Source organism: Seriola dumerili, unplaced genomic scaffold (genome assembly GCF_002260705.1).
Source record: "Seriola dumerili isolate Sdu_G_001 unplaced genomic scaffold, Sdu_1.0 BDQW01000226.1, whole genome shotgun sequence".
Taxonomy (NCBI): domain Eukaryota; kingdom Metazoa; phylum Chordata; class Actinopteri; order Carangiformes; family Carangidae; genus Seriola; species Seriola dumerili.
The window spans coordinates 775201-794924 of record NW_019174481.1 but is presented as its reverse complement, the minus strand read 5'-3'; the positions used below and the strand labels follow the sequence as shown (position 1 = coordinate 794924).

The following is a 19724-nucleotide window of genomic DNA, read 5'->3' as shown; positions in this document are numbered from 1 at the left end:
GGTCTGGAGTTTGTGAACCTGCAGTCGCACACACACAAGTGCCAAACTATCCAAACAAAAACAGATATATCTCCTTCCACTGCATTTTTTCAAGGTCTCCTGGCTGCCCAGTGTAGGTGTGTTCCCAGCTAATATCAACAGTCTAGTCGGTGAACACATCACAGAGGGACAGGAGTAAATGGCGCATGATAGCATGTAGCATTCTCCGACCGCTGCTGAGGAATGTGAGCGAGGAATTTACTGCACCTAACGGGGATGCTTCTGGTCCATGTGTTTTTCAGCTTGGAAACCATTGAAACTGAGCCTCCCCTCTGATACTGCTGAATTATGAACAGGGAGGAGAGTTATGAAGTCCTCTAATATGTTTAATGATTGAACAAGTGCTGCCTGGATTGTAGCCACAACCGTCATAAGTTTAAAGTGTGGGCAGGAAAAGCGCATTTTATCACAAACGTTTGCTTAAAGAATATTAAGTTATGATTGTGCATGGTAAAGTCATTTCTGTATTTGCAAACAGTCTTACATAAGAGTGTTTTGATGTCAAGAGGAAAAACATGCTGCTGAAGTTGAACCATAGAGTCTTCAAGCACTAGGCTCAGTGCCAACATGTTGTCATCTAGTTACACTAATGACAATGCTGAGCGTCTGTCAGACTTAGTTTTCATAATTGTTCACAGTCCCTGTTATATGAGCGTTATCGCTGGATTACCACGGCTCACATTGCACGCAGAGTAAAAGATGCACAATTCTGACACACCAGTGCACATGCTAACACACTCCTGTGAGTTACACATGCAACACTGGCTGAGGATTATATAGGCAAAGATCAGTTTCATTTTCCACTTTCTTCATAATGAGCCAATTTGTACTCAGCAGGAATCACTGAATGACACGAGGCACAGTTTGGTGGTTTTTGCTGGTTATTGGCAACCGTGTAATTACACCCATAAATTTCCAGAATCCCCCGGTAAAACATGTATTATTATCTGCTGACACGATTTTTGGTAAAACCACAAGCTCCACGAGAATCATATGCCTCATGTAGGAAATATGAGAGCATGTCGAACTGGTGAACGCAGGCTGCAGTCACACCAGACAGAATCTCTCTTGTAAATCTAATCACCGCATTTTCTGATATTCTTACATGTGGAATATTTTTCATACTGTGAGGTGCTACCACTGCTGCTGCTGCTCTGCAAGCTTTTCCTCACAGAGCTCAAAGTGATTGGACGGCGGGAGAGCCAATGGGCGGCGAAGCAGCAGGTTATTTGAACTCTCCTCACACAGCTCAACTAAACCAGACAACATCCTCTGACTTTTCAAACATTATTCTCCGTCATCATCTCTCTTCTCAGCCACAGCCCCCGTGGGCACAGAAAGAAGCACAAAGGACACCTTTTAACCTTCCTTTTTTCTTTTTTTTTTTTTTTTTAAATTACTTTTACATCAAGTGTATCAAGGATGGGAACCTACGGCTTCTTTTTACATGTGGAGGTCTACTGATGCACCTGTTGATTGAGGGAAATTCTGCGTGTTTGAGAATGAACAAAGTTGCTGTGATGAAGTCTGACACTCTGCTTCATTTGGAGGACGACATGAGAGCAGAGGAGAGGAGCAGGTTGAGCTGTGTAGACTTACCTCAGACCAGTTTAACAGACGGACAGAACACAGACCTGCTGCAATGCCAGGACACCACTGACACCGGATCTACTATCAAGTACAGGAGATATGGGTACGGCCCTATTTATCTGTATTATTACCTGTACAGTAAAAACAGGTGGTCATAGGCTACTGTATTTTGTGTTGAGGTTATCTTAAAGCAGCTATATGTATATATTAAAATGCAGTATAAAGATAAAGATAATTTCCCAGCTTTCCATTATGTGTTGCTAAAATGTTGTTTTTACTATGACTTGACTAACATAGTTGAGCAAGGTTTATAATTCAATTGCATGATATTGTGTAACCATAATGTTTCTGATTAGAAGAGTTAGCAAGCTTGCTGCTGTTTGATGCATCAGTGTCATAGTGTAAAAAGAGAGAGGGGATTGTGGGCGGATTTAGTGAATCTATTAGGTGATTCCTGACTCCTTCAGGTCTCGTCTGGGTGGGGTCAAAGTTCGCCACAAGAGACAGGTGCTGCAGGACATGGCCCGACCCCTGAAACATTGGCTGTACAAACACCGAGACAACCCTTACCCCACCAAGACTGAGAAGGTCCTGCTGGCGCTGGGCTCACACATGACATTAGTGCAGGTGAGACGAGCTTGTGCCTTCAGGGATGTGTTGATGTTGAATTTTGTGAGCCAGCGTCCTGTAACGAGGTGCATCTGCGCAGGTTTCCAACTGGTTTGCAAATGCCCGAAGGAGGCTGAAAAACACAGTGAGACAGCCGGACCTGAGCTGGGCCCTGAGGATCAAACTTTATAATAAATACATCCAAGGAAACGCTGAAAGGTTGAGCGTATGCAGCGATGACACCGACTCTGATGGTGAGGGTCACTTTTGCTTCTTTTAGATGGAATTGTCCTTCAAGTAATTTCCTTAGACAAGACTTGGATCTGAAACTTGGTCCAATGAGTATTCATCATAGTTTGTAACATCTTATATATTCATATGGATCCTTTAAATCTGAAATAAGTTGTTTTGTTTCCTTCGATGCAGACGAAGATTGTCCCTTACAGACTCCTATCAGCCAGTCAAACTTTGGCAGGTCATCTTCCCACAAGAGCGTGCTGGAGAAGCAGGGAGGTGTCCTTGCCGTAGCTGACTCTGCCAACAGTGACGACAGCACGTCACCTCCATCCAAATACAAGAGCAGTTTACTGAATCGGTATCTGAACGACACCCTGCGGCACATGATGGCCGCAAAGGGTGAAGGCGTCACGTCGTCCCGCAAGAGGAGGAGTCACTCTGAGTCGTTCAGCTCCAACGAGTGTGATCGAGATGTTGTCTCTCCGGCATCGTCCTACGAAACAGAGACCAACTTCGTCTACCACATGGGTGAGAGATCACACCTTTAACTCTATAGTGGGAAACAGTTTAACACATGGTGCACTCTCAATATGTAGGAGAACATAACAATCTAAACACTTCATGTAACATGTTATGGCAACAACACAGACGGTAAATTAGGATGAAAAGAAATGATAGTATCCCCTGTCCAAAGAAATCATTAAAGCATCTTCCTTGTTAATTGCAGATTTATGTTGAATCTGAGGTAAAATGACAGTTTAACTACCCTGCTTCCCCTCGGTTCATTTTTAACACACCACGGTGTACAGTAAAATAAGAAGAGAATGAACAGAAACTTCCACATGGCTCCTCAGAGCTCCCTGACATTAATAAATCTCTGGCATTCCTCCCAAAGTCAGAAGCTCAGCAAGATTAGATTATAAAGTTACAACGAAACTGGGATGGAGTTTGACACCTGGGTGCCCTCTCAGACCTATAGGGAGCCCAGCACACTGACAACCCTCAAATCCGCGAAGGTACAGGAGCCAAAGCCTCTACAAACATTTCTAATAAAGACTCATGCAGACGCTGAAATCCCTCATTTTAAAATTGGATGGGGCTCGTGCTGGCTGCCGCTGCACACCGCAAATATCATTTCCATATACTAGAATGTGCCATTTGTTCCGCCTCAGCTTCTTGCCATGGTGGAAATGTCCAGTCCAGTCTCAAGGACAATTACAGAATGTCTGAGACTTTATTCTTCCCAGGGTGAGAAGTGGAAACCTCAGCCAAAATGTAGAAAATGGGGCGGCCTGTCATTAAAGCACTGAAGACGTCTCGTAGAGTGAGTGTCAGAGCTGCCACTCACCTGTGAGACAACGCAGAGCGAGATCACTAACATCCATTTGGCTCCTCCGTCAGGATTTGAGGGTGTAGCTTTGTTTCCTTGACTCATGTTCTCTTTGGCGGTCTGCTTCTCCCAAGTGTTACTTTCCTACTCAAAATCAATCTGAACTCACATTACATTATAAGAGTTGTGAAAAGATTTTTGAAACCGTTCCTTAGCAAATCTCATGGTTTCACTCTGAAATTAAACAAGGCATTCTTTAAGTTCCTTTTTAACTAGGGTCCTGGCAATAAAGCCTAGTCCCAGTCTAAAGCAAGTTATTTAATGGGTATTTTTGTAGTCTGTGACAAGGCTTAATTTGTATCCGCGTTTAATGTGAAATTGGCCCACTAACAGTTAACTTGAATAAATGGAGGGTCATTTTTAATCTAAACAGGGTAGTGTATTTACAGGAATGGTGAACCAGTGAAATGCAATACTTTATAAAGGATATCGCCTTTCTTAAACTATTAAACAAATACTGTATAATTTTACAAACATTTTAATTAGTGTTTATATGAATTTAACAGTGTTAATAGAATTCTCATTCGTTTTAAAGGGAGGCACTTTGAGAAAGTATCTGTATGCTAAATATGAAGCTGGCACCAGCAGTCAGTTAGCCTATTAGCACAAAGCCTGAAAACGAAGGGAAACTTGTATCGGTTTGTCCAAAGGAAATAAAATCCACCTATCAGAACCTCTAAACCTCGCTACTTTACATTTTTTATCTGTTTTTAATCTGTATCTGTACGAAAACCAAAGTGGTGACTGTCTTTTTAACTTGGTTTTTAAACCATGTCTTGATACAAAAACTGGAATGTGAAAACGGTCTTACAGAGAGACTCTGGACAAGCTAGGCTAGTTGTTTCCCTCTACAGTTTTTCCCATGTTCGTGCTGAGCTAATATAACAGTCTGCTGCGTTAGCTTTATATTCGCTATAGGAGCTGTATCACTTTTCTGATCTAAGCATACAGTATTTCCCAAAATGTTGAACAATTCCCTCAAACATTTCATTACTCTTTAACTTCAAATCATATTTCTTTTGGAGTGATCTTGCTCAGCGCTGTTGAAATGTTTGTGCAAACTTTTAATTAATCCCTGCTGGTCGTGTTAAAGGTGTTTGCAACCCTGTGCGGCTCCTCTGTGGAGGTGAAGTGGAAAGTCAACCTGCCAGATTCATTACAGGCACTAACACCATAAACACGTTTATACTCCGCCCGCGAGACAGCTAAGGCACTAAACCTCAGTGATGGGCTAACAAGTGACGCCACGACACGGTGTCTTACAAGGACACTTTAACATATACTTTTCCATCAGACTTCCGACTTTGATATATTTAGTTATTTTACTATTTATGGTACAGGGATGTATGTTTACACTATACGATATGGTACTCACATCAAGTTCAGTATTTCCATTAAAAAGGCTAGAGAGCCATAAATGTGACTAGAATCGTGTTTTATTGGACACAGAGTGGTGAAAACATATCTGGACAAATGCCTCACTGCGTTTTCCACCCATTTTGTTTCAAATGAAAACACGCATGCTGAGAGGGGAGTCTCTTGTTCACGAATAGATATCCGCATTGAGGAAATAAGGTGTTACATTATTTTTTTTGAGCGCTCAGTTGTTTTCCTGTGTGGATCTCAATGACACACCTGTGAGAATGACTGAAAGTCATTGACTTTGGGGCAGGAGGGGATTTATACTCATATTGTGGGAGAACACCCGACACTTAAATCAGCTCATGTAGACATTATTTCATTGTGAGTTGGATACATGAGACAGGATTTATTGTAGTAATAGAAAGCTAAATCTCACAATATACACAAAATACTTTTCATACAAATTCAAACTTAATGACTTTCTTGCTGAGAGTTCAACAAGAAGATTTATACCTCTTTCTGTCCATTTAGTATTAAGCTGGAGCCAGGAGACCATTAGCTTAGCGTAACACAAAGACTGGCGGGGAATCAGCTAGTCTGAAGGTAGAAATATCCATCTACCGGCACCTCTAAATCTCACTAATTAATATGTTATATCTTGTTTGCTTAGTCTGTACAAAAACCAAAGTATGAAAACAGCAAGTTGCAGTTTTACAGCGGGTTAAGACTGTAAAATGACTGTAAAACCACAATTTGTTGGTTTTACACTTTAGTTTTTGTAGGAATTAAACTTAAAATTTTGATTAGTGAGATTCAGGGGTGCTGTTAGGCAGAGACCTTCAGACAGACACACGCTAGCTGTTTCCCATTTCCAGTCTTTTTTGCTTCCCCTGAGCTAACCTGCTTCAACCTGTAGCATCATATTTGCCGTACAAACAATAAGTTTGTTTCTCAAAATGTTCCTTATTTGCAAATAAAAAAGTTAGCTGTAAGCTCTAACATGGAATTACAGTATCCTACACCACTGCAGCACAATGTTATATCAAAAAAGCAGTGAGCAACTTCATCACCCCTTGTAAAAAAAAATTTTTGTAACTGATCCCTGTTGTAAAATTGAAACTCACCAGAGGTAAAACAGTGCTTTTTCATTGTAATAAATACAACAGAGGTACAGAAGTACTTGGCAAAGTGTGTTATGGCTAAAGAGAGAAATGCTTAGGGACAGTCAGTAGCAAAAAAGCATAAAACAGCAAAATGATTTACTATCATCAAGTAGTTGCTTTTGGCTCCAGGCTGGCTGAAGAAATCAGAGACGGGATGTTTTGGGCTGTTAGCATTGAAAGACTATGTTTCACAGTGGGCCTCTAATTTCCCTGTCTATTGCTCTCTGAAGAAAAATTGGTTTTGACCAGCTTCTATCTGCTCCAAAGAGAAAAAGGCAATGCTCCAAAAATGAAATGGAAAATACTGTATGCTCTACATATAATGCACACTTATGCACAGACCACAAACAGAAATTGAGCAAGCAATATAATATTACACCAAAGTCCTATTTATCCTGCTCCTGCTTCTGAAAGAGCCAGAGATACTGGAATTTAATTTCACGTTGTTGTGAGAAACACTGTCCTTTCTGAACATCTTCCACAGATGCAACAGGTTAAGTTATTCTTTCATGAGACATCTCCTGCTGGTATTAATTAATTTTGTGCTCAGGCTTTTTGTCAAAAATGAGAAAAAGAAAAAGAAATGGCACACTCACTGACTAACTTTTACAGGTGCTAGCAGATCTTTCAAGACCTCAAAACTGAGCGTGTGTCCTCAAGACACAATGCAGATATCAGATTTTTTTCCTTCACGAAAGCTCAAGAGAAACACCACATTGCATTTGTTTTGGCCAGAGTAGCTGAACTCAGGCAGACTGGTGCGCTCCACTGAGTCAAACCTTTCTGGCACCTCAGAGAGACATACAGGAGAAGTGGTAACTGTATACTCAAATGTACTAATATTCAGAGATGCACACACACTTGCATTTGGGTTGGACAAACACACACGAAACCCATGCATATGCACAGCCTCCCATAGATACATACATAAATACTCACATATATGCTGCAAATTAAAATCAATCAATTAAAATCATTCACACATTAATATTGTGTATCACTAACATACAGTTATTTAGCCAAATCCAAACACTGATTGCCCTGTAAATATTCTGTTTGCAATTTCACTGCTATCAAGCCATAAATTGATTCATGGCATTGTTATGTGTGTTTTTCTTTTCCTTTGCAGATACAGTGGACTATACGTCAACTAAATGTGGCAGGTAAGTGTAATTATTCACCACTCAATCCACATTAAAATCAGCTTTCTGCACTTTTCAACTTGAAAAGTAACACTACCCATAATCTAACTTGGCCGTTGTTCTTGAAATTGAACCACCGCCCCTAATTCATCTGTATTATTCTGGCTTTATAACAAGAGGAGATATCCAAGCAAATGGACAATATCTGCTCTGGATTTCTGTAACTGCTTTTCAGCTGATTTTTTTTTCAGGTTAATTCGGGCAAGAGGTGAGATGATATTCCACTTCACACAGCTGTTTCTCTACATTCACAGGGACCAGCAGCAGGACCGAGGCCAGCAGAGACGGGACGACCAAGGCTGGAGGGAGATCCACGCTGCCGTGGCTCTGACCAATTTGGCCCAGGGGCAGAGCCACATGGGGGACCAGAGCGGCGTTATGGTGCCCATCGCTGCCACAGGGCAGAGCTGCACCCGAGAGCCCTTCTCCATAACGCGAACCACTATCATAGACAGGATGTGTGTTACGGGACCCTCCTCTGCTCTGAGGCAGAGCTGCACCGCAGGGCCCACTCTCACCAGCCGCATCATCCAGAAGTCTTCTCACATTGCTGAGGTCCAGACTGTCAAAGTGGCCCTGGCCAACAGTGTGTAGGCCTTCAACATGAGTGCCTGGTCTAAGCACATCGTTCCATACAGGAATACCAGATGCTTAAGTGCCTTGCGATATATGTACAGCCTTTGTTATTTTGTATTGCTAATAAACTTTGACATTTTCAATCATTTTTACATTGTAAGATAGTAACACTAACCTAACACAGTTGAATTTTTCTAATGTTTGCTATGTTCCTAATGTCCTCCTATTGCCCTCTGTTGCAGTAAGTTATATTAACTTCAATGAGACTGGATTATCATCCTATGCTTAATTTGACAGCAGCTATTTGAATAAAACCAATGTGAAATCTTTTGACCAGTCGTTCGCTTTGAATCATTGCTTTGCAGCGGCTGAAGCTGCAGTTATGTTTTACCGAACTGTATTTAGTGGTAGTTTTCATGTGTGCTCCAACTGTGGCTCTCAGTTTCATTGCATCTTTTCAAATTGCTTTTTAAAAGCTTGTAATATGGGCTGACGGGTGGCACACTGAACTGAGCAGGGAGACAGTTTTCAAGCAGAGAGCTGAGGTCAAAGCTCCTCTGATGAGCAATGATGCAGCTGAAGGAGGATTCACAGTAATAGTTGGACATAAGTTAACATCTGTTCAAACACATCAGTAAATCAGCAGGAGACATCAATGAAACACAATGGACAAGGCTGAAAACTCAGTGAACCTATTACAATTTCTTGATTCAAAGTCAAAGCAGCTATAATGAGTATTTTTTATAGTAATAATAGATCAATTGGCTATGTTTGATGGGAACCAAGTGTTTTTCATCTTGTTTTAGTTTTCCAACAGGCAGCTGTAACTGTTCTCAATGAAAACGCCCTAAAAGCCTGTAGGTAAACTTTCCGGTGACGAATGGCAGACTGACAAGGTTAGCAACAAGTTGGTGAACACGAAGCACTTAGCTGCAGCTAGATATTTCCCTCAGGACTTAGCCAGGGGAGACCAAACAAAGCTAAAAGGACAGTTAATATTGGACTCCAACTGAATGCTAAAGTTGCTCTGCGTCTTCTGAATGTCTAAATGTCAGTTAGCGGACTAGCTGGCGAACATAGAGGAGAGTTAGAAGCTAAAGAGACGGATATTTTCCTCAGGTGTTAGCTTAGTGGAGACCAAAAACAGAGATAATGAGAGTTAATTTTGGACTTTTATTTGTCCGATTGGCAGAAACAAAGCTACAAATTAATGCTGAAGTTGCTGCTGGATGTGTAAACAGGCAACCGCTTGCTCACAAGGCCCTAATATCTACTTAGTGTTGTCTTTACGGTTTGTTTTTGGATAAAAATAAGGTAAGGGGCTCATTGGAAAATGCGATTTCTGTCCCTTTTTCCCCTCAAACAGCAAACATCATTATGATAAGTGAAACACCCAACTGTTTTGTTTTTCGTGCTAAACCGTTATTTTCTTGCCAAATAAGCTCTCAGGAATTTTCTGACCTCAATACGGGGTCAACTGCCAAAAACTTAAAATACTGGAAATGTAGAGGACACGTTGAGCCGAAGAAGAATGTCTGGTACTCGCCGTCTGTAGAGATTTGTGGGGAGCGTCCTGTTCCGTCTAGGCACATCCTGACACCAAACATAAGCTTGTAATCACATATTGCCCTCTGGGACTATTTTACAAAACATGTTTAACAGGATTTTTCCACTTGTGTCCTGGTTGTGGTCTGTTTTTTGACATTTTGCGCAAAGAATGTTTTCAGTCCTGCATGTATGACAGGCTAGTCATCAATTAAGTATTATGGAAAGAGCACCTCACTCCTGTTTCCACTTTAAACCTGCTTTTGATTAGGCGGGCTTTTACACAAGACGGAAACTAAATGGCAGCTCTTAAATGGCAATTAAACAATAGTTAGCCTTGAGTGACGGCATCTTGGGGCTGTCGTTTATTTCAGTTTGAAACAATACAAATGTTACTTGACCATAACTCTAGCAAATGTCATTCAATGTTAAGGCAGATATAAGTTTAACATATTGCTGTATATGATTCAAACAGATGCATAGCAAAAACAACAGGGAAAAGTACTGGGGTAAAAGCAGGGTAAAGGGTCAATCAACACAATTTTAAATGAGAAAATTCAAACAAATAGCAACAATGCATCAAATATAGACCGGAGAAAGGAAGGAACAAAGCTCTCAGGAATGCTCTCCTACTATAATAAGTGAGAAATGCCTTCAGTAAATCCGTGGGACATTATATGGACCACAACAATACACACAACCTGCAAAAAATGTGTAGGAAAGACAAGCTCACAGGACAAGTTTGAGACCAAATGCATCCAGGCAAGATAACAGTGAGCTCAAGTCAATAAAAGAGCAGATTTTATTGCAAGAGCTATACTGCAGGACTGTAAACCTCACACTTGTACCTCTGGAAGTTATGGTCCAGATCAGCCATGCAAAGACAAAGACAGGTTAGTTCAAGGAAAATCCTACAAGACAAAAATGATTACTTGTTTTGCATATTTTCTTAGTAAGAGGAAAAAATCTTGTCAGTTCAATTGAAAGCATCTATATATTTTCCAGCAAAGATGAATAATAATTGGGCTACGGGTAAAAATAAACTGGTGTCAGCAGCTGGCGTCTGTTGTGAGATGTCTTCTTTGGGAACATTCACAGGCTTCTAGTGCATAATGAGACGTTAAATGGAGGCCAACAAATGCCACACAACAAGTCTCCTCCACCACTATCCTTTATCGAAGTGACGTGGTATGTGTTTAATAAAGCTTGCAAATATATTGTATGTGACTTGTAAAACAATTTGTACTTTAACTTTGCGGCTACATAGAAGTCGACGTTTACAGCTCACATAGCAGAAGCAGGACAAGCGTTTTCCTGGAAGCCAATGAGCGAAGAGACTTCCATATTGATTACAATTTATCATTTTGAATACAATTTGACAAGCTATGTACTGTATCCTACAAATTGGTTCATGTTATAGGCACTACACTATTAACCTGATGCCTTAATGTACAACAGAGTCACTGTTGCCAATAAGATAAATTCAAACCAGACATGTACATGTATGACATATGTACACTTGGCATGGTGAAGTTAATTTAAAATACTATACGTCCTTAGACAAGAGGCTATTCTTGCATGATCCTTTCATTAAGGTTATAAACAGAAAGTAGTGACATGTGACAGATGATGGTTGAAAAGGAAGTGTGCAAACAGCAAAGTCCATTCGACCGACAGAACTATTCCCAACAATAAAATTTTTTTTGTTTTAAGTACTCATCCACTTCCACCTCTCCCTCTCCTGCTCTTTCTCTCTTTCGCTCTCTGGTTCTGGTCCGTAGTCATTCCTATCAGGTTTGTGCTTTTTCATTTTGATCAGTTTCAGGGTATGGAGCAGTATCCTCCACATGCCTTGCCACTGGCCTGCTCCTGGTCCCCCAGACGGACCTTCTGGCCCTGGCCTTCACTCTCCCAGAGCCCTGGAGTCTGGAGGATCTTCTCCACAAGCTCCTCAAAGGCACACTGGACGCCATCTTTGGTCTTTGCACTGGCCTCTGTACAAAGGAAAGAGGAGCACCAAGATTTATGAGATCAGTAAAAAAGCAGCAGAGCACTTTCCAAAAATGTTACCAAAAAAAAATCAGCAGAGGTTCACGTCAGCTTTTAAAACCAAAACAGAGCAAAACATCCTCCTTTTTAAAACGGCGCGACACCAGTGACAAAGATTTTAAAAATATCCATGTGTTGATAGAAATATGAAGTATGAAATGACTTCATTTAAGAATCAGTAGACATCTAGTGGGATGAAGACATCGTGACAGTGGATTAAATCCATGACATCTTCTTGCCCAACCCTTCTCAAAACCCCTTAATTTAGCCGTTCTAAAATGGAAACTCCACAGAAATGTTAACCTAATTTCCCAGAGAGGGACAGATTGTAGATGAGAATCAGGAACACGTGTAGACATGGATTTGATAAATGAAAGCCGGCTAGATTTTAATCATAATGCAGTTCTTCTGCAGTGGCTGCATCTTTTGGTGCAGCTCTGACAGTAAGAGACTCAAAAATCCCAGTGCAGTATAAACCCAAAGTAAACACATGATTTACTTAGTGATGTCTCAACTTGTTCCAACTATGCAATTACAGTTCTGACTTTTTAGTACAGTATGGTGCATTATAATATCTTTGACTTAAATTTTACGCCTCTATTAGTTTAAATGGCCATGTCTGACCGTGTTTGATTTTACTCTAACATGGATACTTACCAATAAAAAGCATAGAGTGTTTCCTAGCGAATTTCAAGCCTTCATTTCTGTCCACCTCATGGTCATCCTGAAAAGCAAACAGACATCCTACGTCATTTTCTCGATGTGGAATACACATAGTAAAGAATCAAGTGTTTAAACATCATGTACTACACATGCAACATCCACCGCTGACACACACAGTTACAATTTTGAGTATTTTTTGTGCTGTATAGTTTTTTTATTTTATTTTTTTTAAACATTACTAATGTAAGAAATACTGTATTTATGAAGCCAAAGTTCAAACTAAAGAGACGCTTCAGTCTTAGACTTCATATGCTGTATGTTAATACCAGCAATCTGAGATCTGAAAAGGAGATGACATAATGGAGTGACCCACCTTATCAATTTTGTTCCCAACCAGCATTTTTACAATGTCGTTGCGTGTGGTGTAGGTTTCTAATTCGTTCAGCCAGTTTTCAAGCTTTGTAAAAGTGTCACGCTTTGTGACATCATACACTGTCAAAAAGGCAGAGAGAAGGAGTTAGAGAGAATCAACATATAATGTTAGTGTGATAACATCTTCAAAGAAATGTGACTGCCGTTAATGTGGTAGCTGTTGATTTACAGTTTGGGTATTTAGCTTTCACCACTTTCTAGGTCACCAAAATTACAAGCGACCAATAAACGACATTGACCGACATCATTCCTGTGATGTTATTATGATGATGATGGTATTAGTAAGAATTGTGGGGAAAATTTGTGTAGCTTTTTAAGTATAAATTTTTTACCGAGTATGACTCCTTGTGCACCGCGGTAATAGCTGGGCGTCAGGGTGCGAAACCTTTCCTGTCCAGCTGTGTCCTGCATAAGTGAAGACAGCGAAAGATTCCATGACAGCAAACTTTTAAGATCAACAGGTACAGCGGCCAAGGCCCAGTGTCCACACTCACAGACTGTGACTTTAACATGTGTTCCTTATAAGTTTGCAAGGTCTCAGGACTGTCCCACTGTGAACTGGCCATTGCCTTAGGACTCCTTAAGAGACTTTTGGGGCTCTCAGACCCTTTGCTTGAGGGAACTATCTACAATTCATATTGTTCTGATGTTAAAAACAGGGATGACCAGGGAAGTCATTCATAAAACAGGAGGCTGAAAGAGCCAACAAAATCAAATTTATATGTATTTGTGAAGTTATTTTTCTATAACGACATAATTGTATTGATTTGCTTTAAACAAATTACACCGATCAGTATTCTAACAATAAGTAAACTCTGTTGTGTTAAACTACATTATAATTTCCGCCTACACTCGCTTCAGCTCATGTAACATGTGACTTCAATAAGTGGTGTCTTAAGCATTTTGAGCCCTTGCACCATCCAACCATCCCACACACACACACACACACACACACACACACACACACACACACACACACACACACACACACACACACACACACACACACAGTTTAGGGCTTAGGTTATGGCCTCGCTGAGTATAGAGTGTTTTCACTGGATTTTGAAAACTGCCACTTTGTGCCTTACGATCCTGTTACTCTGTTTTTTTCCTGCGATTTCAGCTGAGCAATGTCGCCATCTTGTGGAAAAATCCTATACTTCAACATGTTTTTCCTGACAAATTGTAGACAATGGCATAAAGACTTCTATCTTACCCATATGGCGAGCTTTGCTTTGTTCCCATCTATTGCGAGGGTTTTTACTTTGAAGTCCACACCTGATCAGTCATGACAGAGAGGAACGAAAGCAGACTTTGAATGATCAATCTTAAATTATCTGTGATTTCCATAAGTCTATGCACAGTATGTGTGTGCTGTATACATGTGTGTGTATATGTGTGAAATACCTATTGTGGCTGACTGCTCTGGATCGAAAGTATCGTCTGTGAACCTTAGGAGGAGACTGTTAGGGACACAAAGATAACATGGAAATGAGCAGGGCATACAGTACAATAGGCTTCTGCGAGTTGCTTTTAGTCAACTGACAATCAGCTGTGTAGAGGACACAGCTGATTGTCAGCTACGTGACGATCTCAGGATAACAACAACTACATAGTTTTTATATTGACCATGACTATAGATGAACAGCATGAGTACAAGTTAAGATACCTTAGTTTGGGCAAAAACACCCAGACAAGGCTTTACAACTGTATATGTAACGTTGGGATTATTACTCATCCTAATTTCAGCTAGTTTCGTTAGAAACAGGCAGAAAAGGGACAGCAACAGTACAAGCTAGCTGTAGCAACAGCTGCTGCGCGGTGAGGACTTAACTTGCACAAGAAGAATGTCAACACTCACAACAGGCTAGCTAGTAAGCTCGCTACAAACAGCGACAAACCTGGACTTCCCGACTCCACTTTCACCAATTATCAACAGTTTCAGAGTCGTCAACACGTCGTCGTCCATGTTCCTACGAGAGGTACTTTGACTTCAACTTGGCGACGATTTAAACTTCAATTTTTACTTGTTTTCAGGGAAGCAGATAGCTAGCTGCTCCGATGACAGCCTGCTCTTCGCGCAACTTCCGGCTAACCTGCGACGCATGACGTCACCGAGGTTCACGAGCCCTCGAAATAAAAAAATAAAAAAATAAAATAGTTGTTAGGCTACACTTGTATAGCTGGTTTTGTACAGTTGTATTTGTAATAAACGTTTGTTCAAGTACGATATATTGTAAAAGATCCAAAACAATAGCCTACACAGAAGGGAAAATTTGGTCATAGGCGGAGCCTATAGTAAGAGAGCACAAGAACAGGACTCCCTGTGGACCAGGAGAGGAAGCAGGAAAAGAAAGGAGTGAAAAGCTGAAGTTAAGAGAAGAAAAAAGGAGAAAAATATGTAATGAATAACCAGGAGGAGAGGGGTTGAGAGCAGGTGAGAAGAAGACAGAAGAGGGAGTCTGGATTTGAAGAGTAATTTACAAATAAATATTTATTTGTAAATAAACTGGGTATGTCTTTGAAACCCTCCTCTGGTTTTTCTGAGTCCTGAAACAAGGTAGGTGAGTTTGGTTTGGTTGGAAGCTACAAAACATGATGTGACAAAACCTTACAACCCAGAGAGTAAAATGAGTGGGGTGGAGGTGAGGTGGGTGTCCTGGGCAGCAACCAGAAGTGAATACGAACAACAGTAATAATGTGAAAAAGGCTGAAAATTGAACAAACCCTTTCCTCAATGGCAATGAAGCTGGTGAACTGAGACAGAAAGTTGGGGCTAAGCCCCAAATGTTTACAATGTCAGGCTCCGCCCCTGAATGTGATAATAAAATATATATCATACATAATATTAAAATATAATAAATGTTAATTAATAATACATGTATAATTATGTGTTATTGATATATAACTCAAAATGTCGCTGAAGTGTTAAAACTGTACTTTGGTCTAAAAGTGTTATACTACAAGATAAAACTGTTTTGTGATGAAAATCATCTTTTAAAGTTGCATACAATGTCTAAGAAACTGAGGTCACTCTGAGTCTTTCTAGTCTGTTGAAATGAAGAAACATTTCCTACTCAGAAATATGAGTGACTGATGAGTGTTGCAATCTAAGGTAGGTGTATGTTATATATCATATTTATAAGAAACTCCTCATCTACAGATGTGGCTTGGCTAAATCTAAAATGCCACCAACTTACTGCTACTTAATATTTCAACAAAAATGTGGATTTGTGTTTAAGAGCTCTCCAGATATTTTAAACACATCTATATTCTTTTTGGCCTGGAATGGAAGTGGTTAGAAGGAAATCCACCATTGTCAATAAACAGGTATGAAAACCTTTGAATAGTCTGAAGAACCACATTATAAAGCACAACACATCTTTGTCCTGTGCCTTTTCTACACTGCAATTATCCCCACGAGACCTAAACATTATGTTACCCCAGCCATGACAGGGAATCGCCTGGGGGATAAGCAAAGAGAAACCAGTGACTGTACCAAGTGGTGTGATGGAACCAGTGAGCCATACTACACCTCCTGCTCTTCAATAGGCTTTTTGGTGGAGCTGGTCCTCAATCCTCATCTGCCTCTGTTCATTACTGAGAAGGCCGCCCCTGTTATTATGCAAATCTCAGCCCATGAAGGAGCTGAAAGGACTCTGCAGCACAATAAATACAGCTGGTTGTGAATACAGTTCCCTCTAAAGTTGGTCTAACATTTATGAGAACAGGAGCAGCTCTTGTGTATGCCCCAAAATAGTTTCTGTATTAAATGCCATCCAGGAAATACAGCTTTTAAGGTTTCAGCAGCTATGGCCAAGTGTCGCACGGACTGCCTGGAGAGACACCTGCGGATCTGCTTTGAGATGTTGGGCTGTTTTATTGGATCCCATCCCCGGTGGTTCCTGCTCGCCCCCGTGGTTCTCGCGACAGGCCTGGGGAGTGGGTTTTATTTTCTCACGGATAGGATGTCCAACAATATCGAAGAACAGTTCACACCTGTTGATGGTAAAGCCAAGATGGAGAGGAAATACATCCGAGAAACTTTTCCAGGAAATGAGTCCATCTTTTCAAGCTTAAGGCTGAGCACAAGTGGGAATTATGCAACTCTCATAGCTACAAGTGACAGGAATATCCTGACAGTGGAGTCACTACAGGACATCCTACAGTTGGACTATAGAATAAGGAGTATGGTAGTGCAGTTTGACAACAGGTCATTTGAATATGTGGACGTCTGTGCCGACATGATGGGATCCTGCACCTCTAATGATATTCTAGATATAATTAAAGACAATGCCAACAGTATCGATGCTGTCAATTTGACATTTCCGTGGTATCGGTCTGATTTTAGGAGTGTTCCTCTATATTTAAGTCTGGGGAGTGTTAAATTAAATAAGGAGAGCTCAGTTGTTGAAAGTGCTGAAGCCATACAGCTCTACTACTATTTACGAGAGGACACCAAAGCAAAAACAGATCTGTGGTTGGAAAGTTTCATCAATTTGGTCTCAAATGAATCATCAACTTCCATTCAGGTAAGCAGACCTTTAACGTGCCAGTGTTTTAAATGATCTGCCCTTCATGAGAGTGGATATCTGTTAAATTTATTAATTATCTTTAGGTGTCATACTCCACCTCCATGTCAATACAGTGGGAATTTGAGAAATCTCCAGCTTCTGTCATCTATCTATTCTCCATCACCTACAGCATCGCCATCACCTTTTCAATTATATCATGTTGGAGGTTGGTAAAACTTCTGCTTTTGTCCTGAATTTAGATTCAAGTAGAGAGACGGCAACTCCACAGTCAACTTACTAAAGCCAGTTAAAGAAACACTTAAGTTTACAAAATAAAAGTCCACAATTTAAAAAAAATTTGATTTATATGTTTTGTGTTGAGTGACTGAATCTTTATAATCTGATTCCTGCAGGTTGGATAATGTGCGGACGAAGGTGTGGGTGGCATCTTGTGGGGTGCTGTCCACAGGTCTGGCAGTCCTCAGTGGTTTTGGTGCGCTGTTGTTGCTGGGCCAACCTTTTGTCATGACAGCTGCCTCCTGTCCTTTCATGATATTAGGTAGGTTGTGTTGATTCATCCAGGTCCACTCATCAGGGTTCAAATAAAAAAGCGACATTTTAAAAATCTCTTCCTCCTCCTACTTTTTACCCTGCAGGTATTGGACTTGATGATATGTTCATCATGATCTCCTGTTGGCAGAGGACCCGTGTTCTGGACAGCGTCCCCGACCGGCTCGCTCATACCTACAGGGAAGCTGCCGTCTCCATCACCATCACCACCCTGACTGACGCTCTGGCTCTCTTCCTGGGCTACAGCTCGCCCTTTGGCTCAGTCCAGTCCTTCTGCCTCTACGCTGGCATTTCTGTTTGCTTCTGCTATTTGTACAACATCACTTTCCTGGGGGCTTGTGTGGCTTTGAACGGACACAGGGAGGCAGAGAACAAGCACTGGTTCACCTGTGCCAAAATCCCAGAAGACTTACCGCCCAGGACCTCAAAAGCCTTCAGTGTCTGCTGTGTTGGAGGGAGCTACGATTCAATGACTGAAAAGGAGGAAACTGAGTCCATAAGCCACATTTTTGAGAAGTTCTATGGCCCATTTCTGACCCACAAACTGATCAAAGCAAACGTATTTGTCATCTATGCAGCCTATCTGGCTGTCAGTATCTATGGCTGTTGGATCTTAAAGGAGGGCCTCGATATCAGGAATCTGGCTTTGGATGATTCCTACATCATCGATTACTACAATAATCAAAGGCAGCACTTTTCTGAATATAGCTGCAATGTGATGGTGGCGGTGAAACAGTCGTTTCCATACTGGGACGAGGAAGGACAAAAGCAATTGTACTCATGCATCTCAAATTTTGAAAGTTTGAACTACGTCAACAACACATTCGCTTGGTTTCTCTCCTTTCAGCAGTTTGCAAATGCAACCAATCTCAACATAAGCTCTCAAGAGGCTTTCCACACCCATCTGCCACATTTCTTAGAGCTCGCCTCTGTGTTCAGACAAGACCTCAACATGACTGCAGCCAATGAGATTCAGGCCTCTCGCTTTTTCATTCAGACACTCAACAAAACCACAGTGAAGGACATGATGGTTGGACTCAGGAAGACAGCAGAGGAATGTCCAGTAGCGCTCCTGGTGTACCACCCTGCGTTCATCTTCTTTGACCAGTATACTGTCATCATGGACAACACCATTCAAACCGTCCTGGTGGCTGTGACTGTGATGTTAGTCGTCTCACTCGTCCTGATACCCAGCGTCCTTTGCTCTGTGTGGGTGGCTTTTGCGGTTTGTTCAGTCATGGTCGGTGTGACAGGATTCATGGCGCTGTGGGGTGTAAACCTGGACTCCATCTCCATGATCAACCTCGTCATGTGCGTTGGTTTCTCTGTGGATTTCTCAGCACATATTTCTTACTCTTTTGTCTCCAGTCCCAAGAGTGATGTCAATGAGAAAGCCACGGATGCTTTGGCCCATCTAGGGTATCCTATCCTGCAAGGAGCACTGTCCACTGTGTTAGGAGTAGTGGTGCTGTCCGTGTCTGGGAGTTACATCTTTAGGACGTTCTTCAAGGTTGTGTTTCTTGTAGTTACATTTGGGCTGCTCCATGGCTTAGTCTTCATTCCAGTGTTTCTGACACTGATTGGAGCCTGTGAGAAATGTTGTTAAAGTCAATTCAAATTCTTCAAACTTTTTTTTGTGAGGAAATATAAAACAACACTGCAGCTATTATTTTGCCATTTGTATGTTATTTTGAGCATTTTTGTGAAAATAAATCTGTAGTACAACCCGACCTACTGAGCCACACATGCACGCACGCACGCACGCACACACGCACGCACGCAC

The 19724-nt window shown here is 41.2% G+C and overlaps 3 protein-coding genes across 3 annotated transcripts; 2 read left to right on the top strand and 1 right to left on the bottom strand.

Annotated features, from left to right (window-relative positions):
• Positions 1-1541: 1541 nt before the first annotated feature.
• LOC111228895 (homeobox protein Mohawk-like) lies at positions 1542-8186 on the top strand. Its single transcript, XM_022755005.1, has 7 exons — positions 1542-1732; positions 2097-2256; positions 2339-2492; positions 2665-3003; positions 7520-7553; positions 7847-7967; positions 8085-8186. The coding sequence occupies exons 1-7, from the start codon at positions 1542-1544 to the stop codon at positions 8184-8186; spliced, it is 1101 nt and encodes a 366-aa protein (XP_022610726.1).
• Positions 8187-10049: 1863 nt separating this feature from the next.
• LOC111229089 (ras-related protein Rab-18-B) lies at positions 10050-14965 on the bottom strand. Its single transcript, XM_022755261.1, has 7 exons — positions 14759-14965; positions 14265-14320; positions 14074-14135; positions 13190-13262; positions 12799-12917; positions 12420-12486; positions 10050-11707 (listed from the first exon to the last, which is right to left on the bottom strand). The coding sequence occupies exons 1-7, from the start codon at positions 14824-14826 to the stop codon at positions 11535-11537; spliced, it is 618 nt and encodes a 205-aa protein (XP_022610982.1). The 5' UTR covers positions 14827-14965; the 3' UTR covers positions 10050-11534.
• A 1704-nt stretch (positions 14966-16669) lies between these two features.
• On the top strand, positions 16670-19547 carry LOC111229138 (patched domain-containing protein 3-like). The gene is made up of 4 exons (XM_022755331.1): positions 16670-17389; positions 17476-17597; positions 17785-17930; positions 18028-19547. The coding sequence occupies exons 1-4, from the start codon at positions 16670-16672 to the stop codon at positions 19545-19547; spliced, it is 2508 nt and encodes an 835-aa protein (XP_022611052.1).
• Positions 19548-19724: the final 177 nt, after the last annotated feature.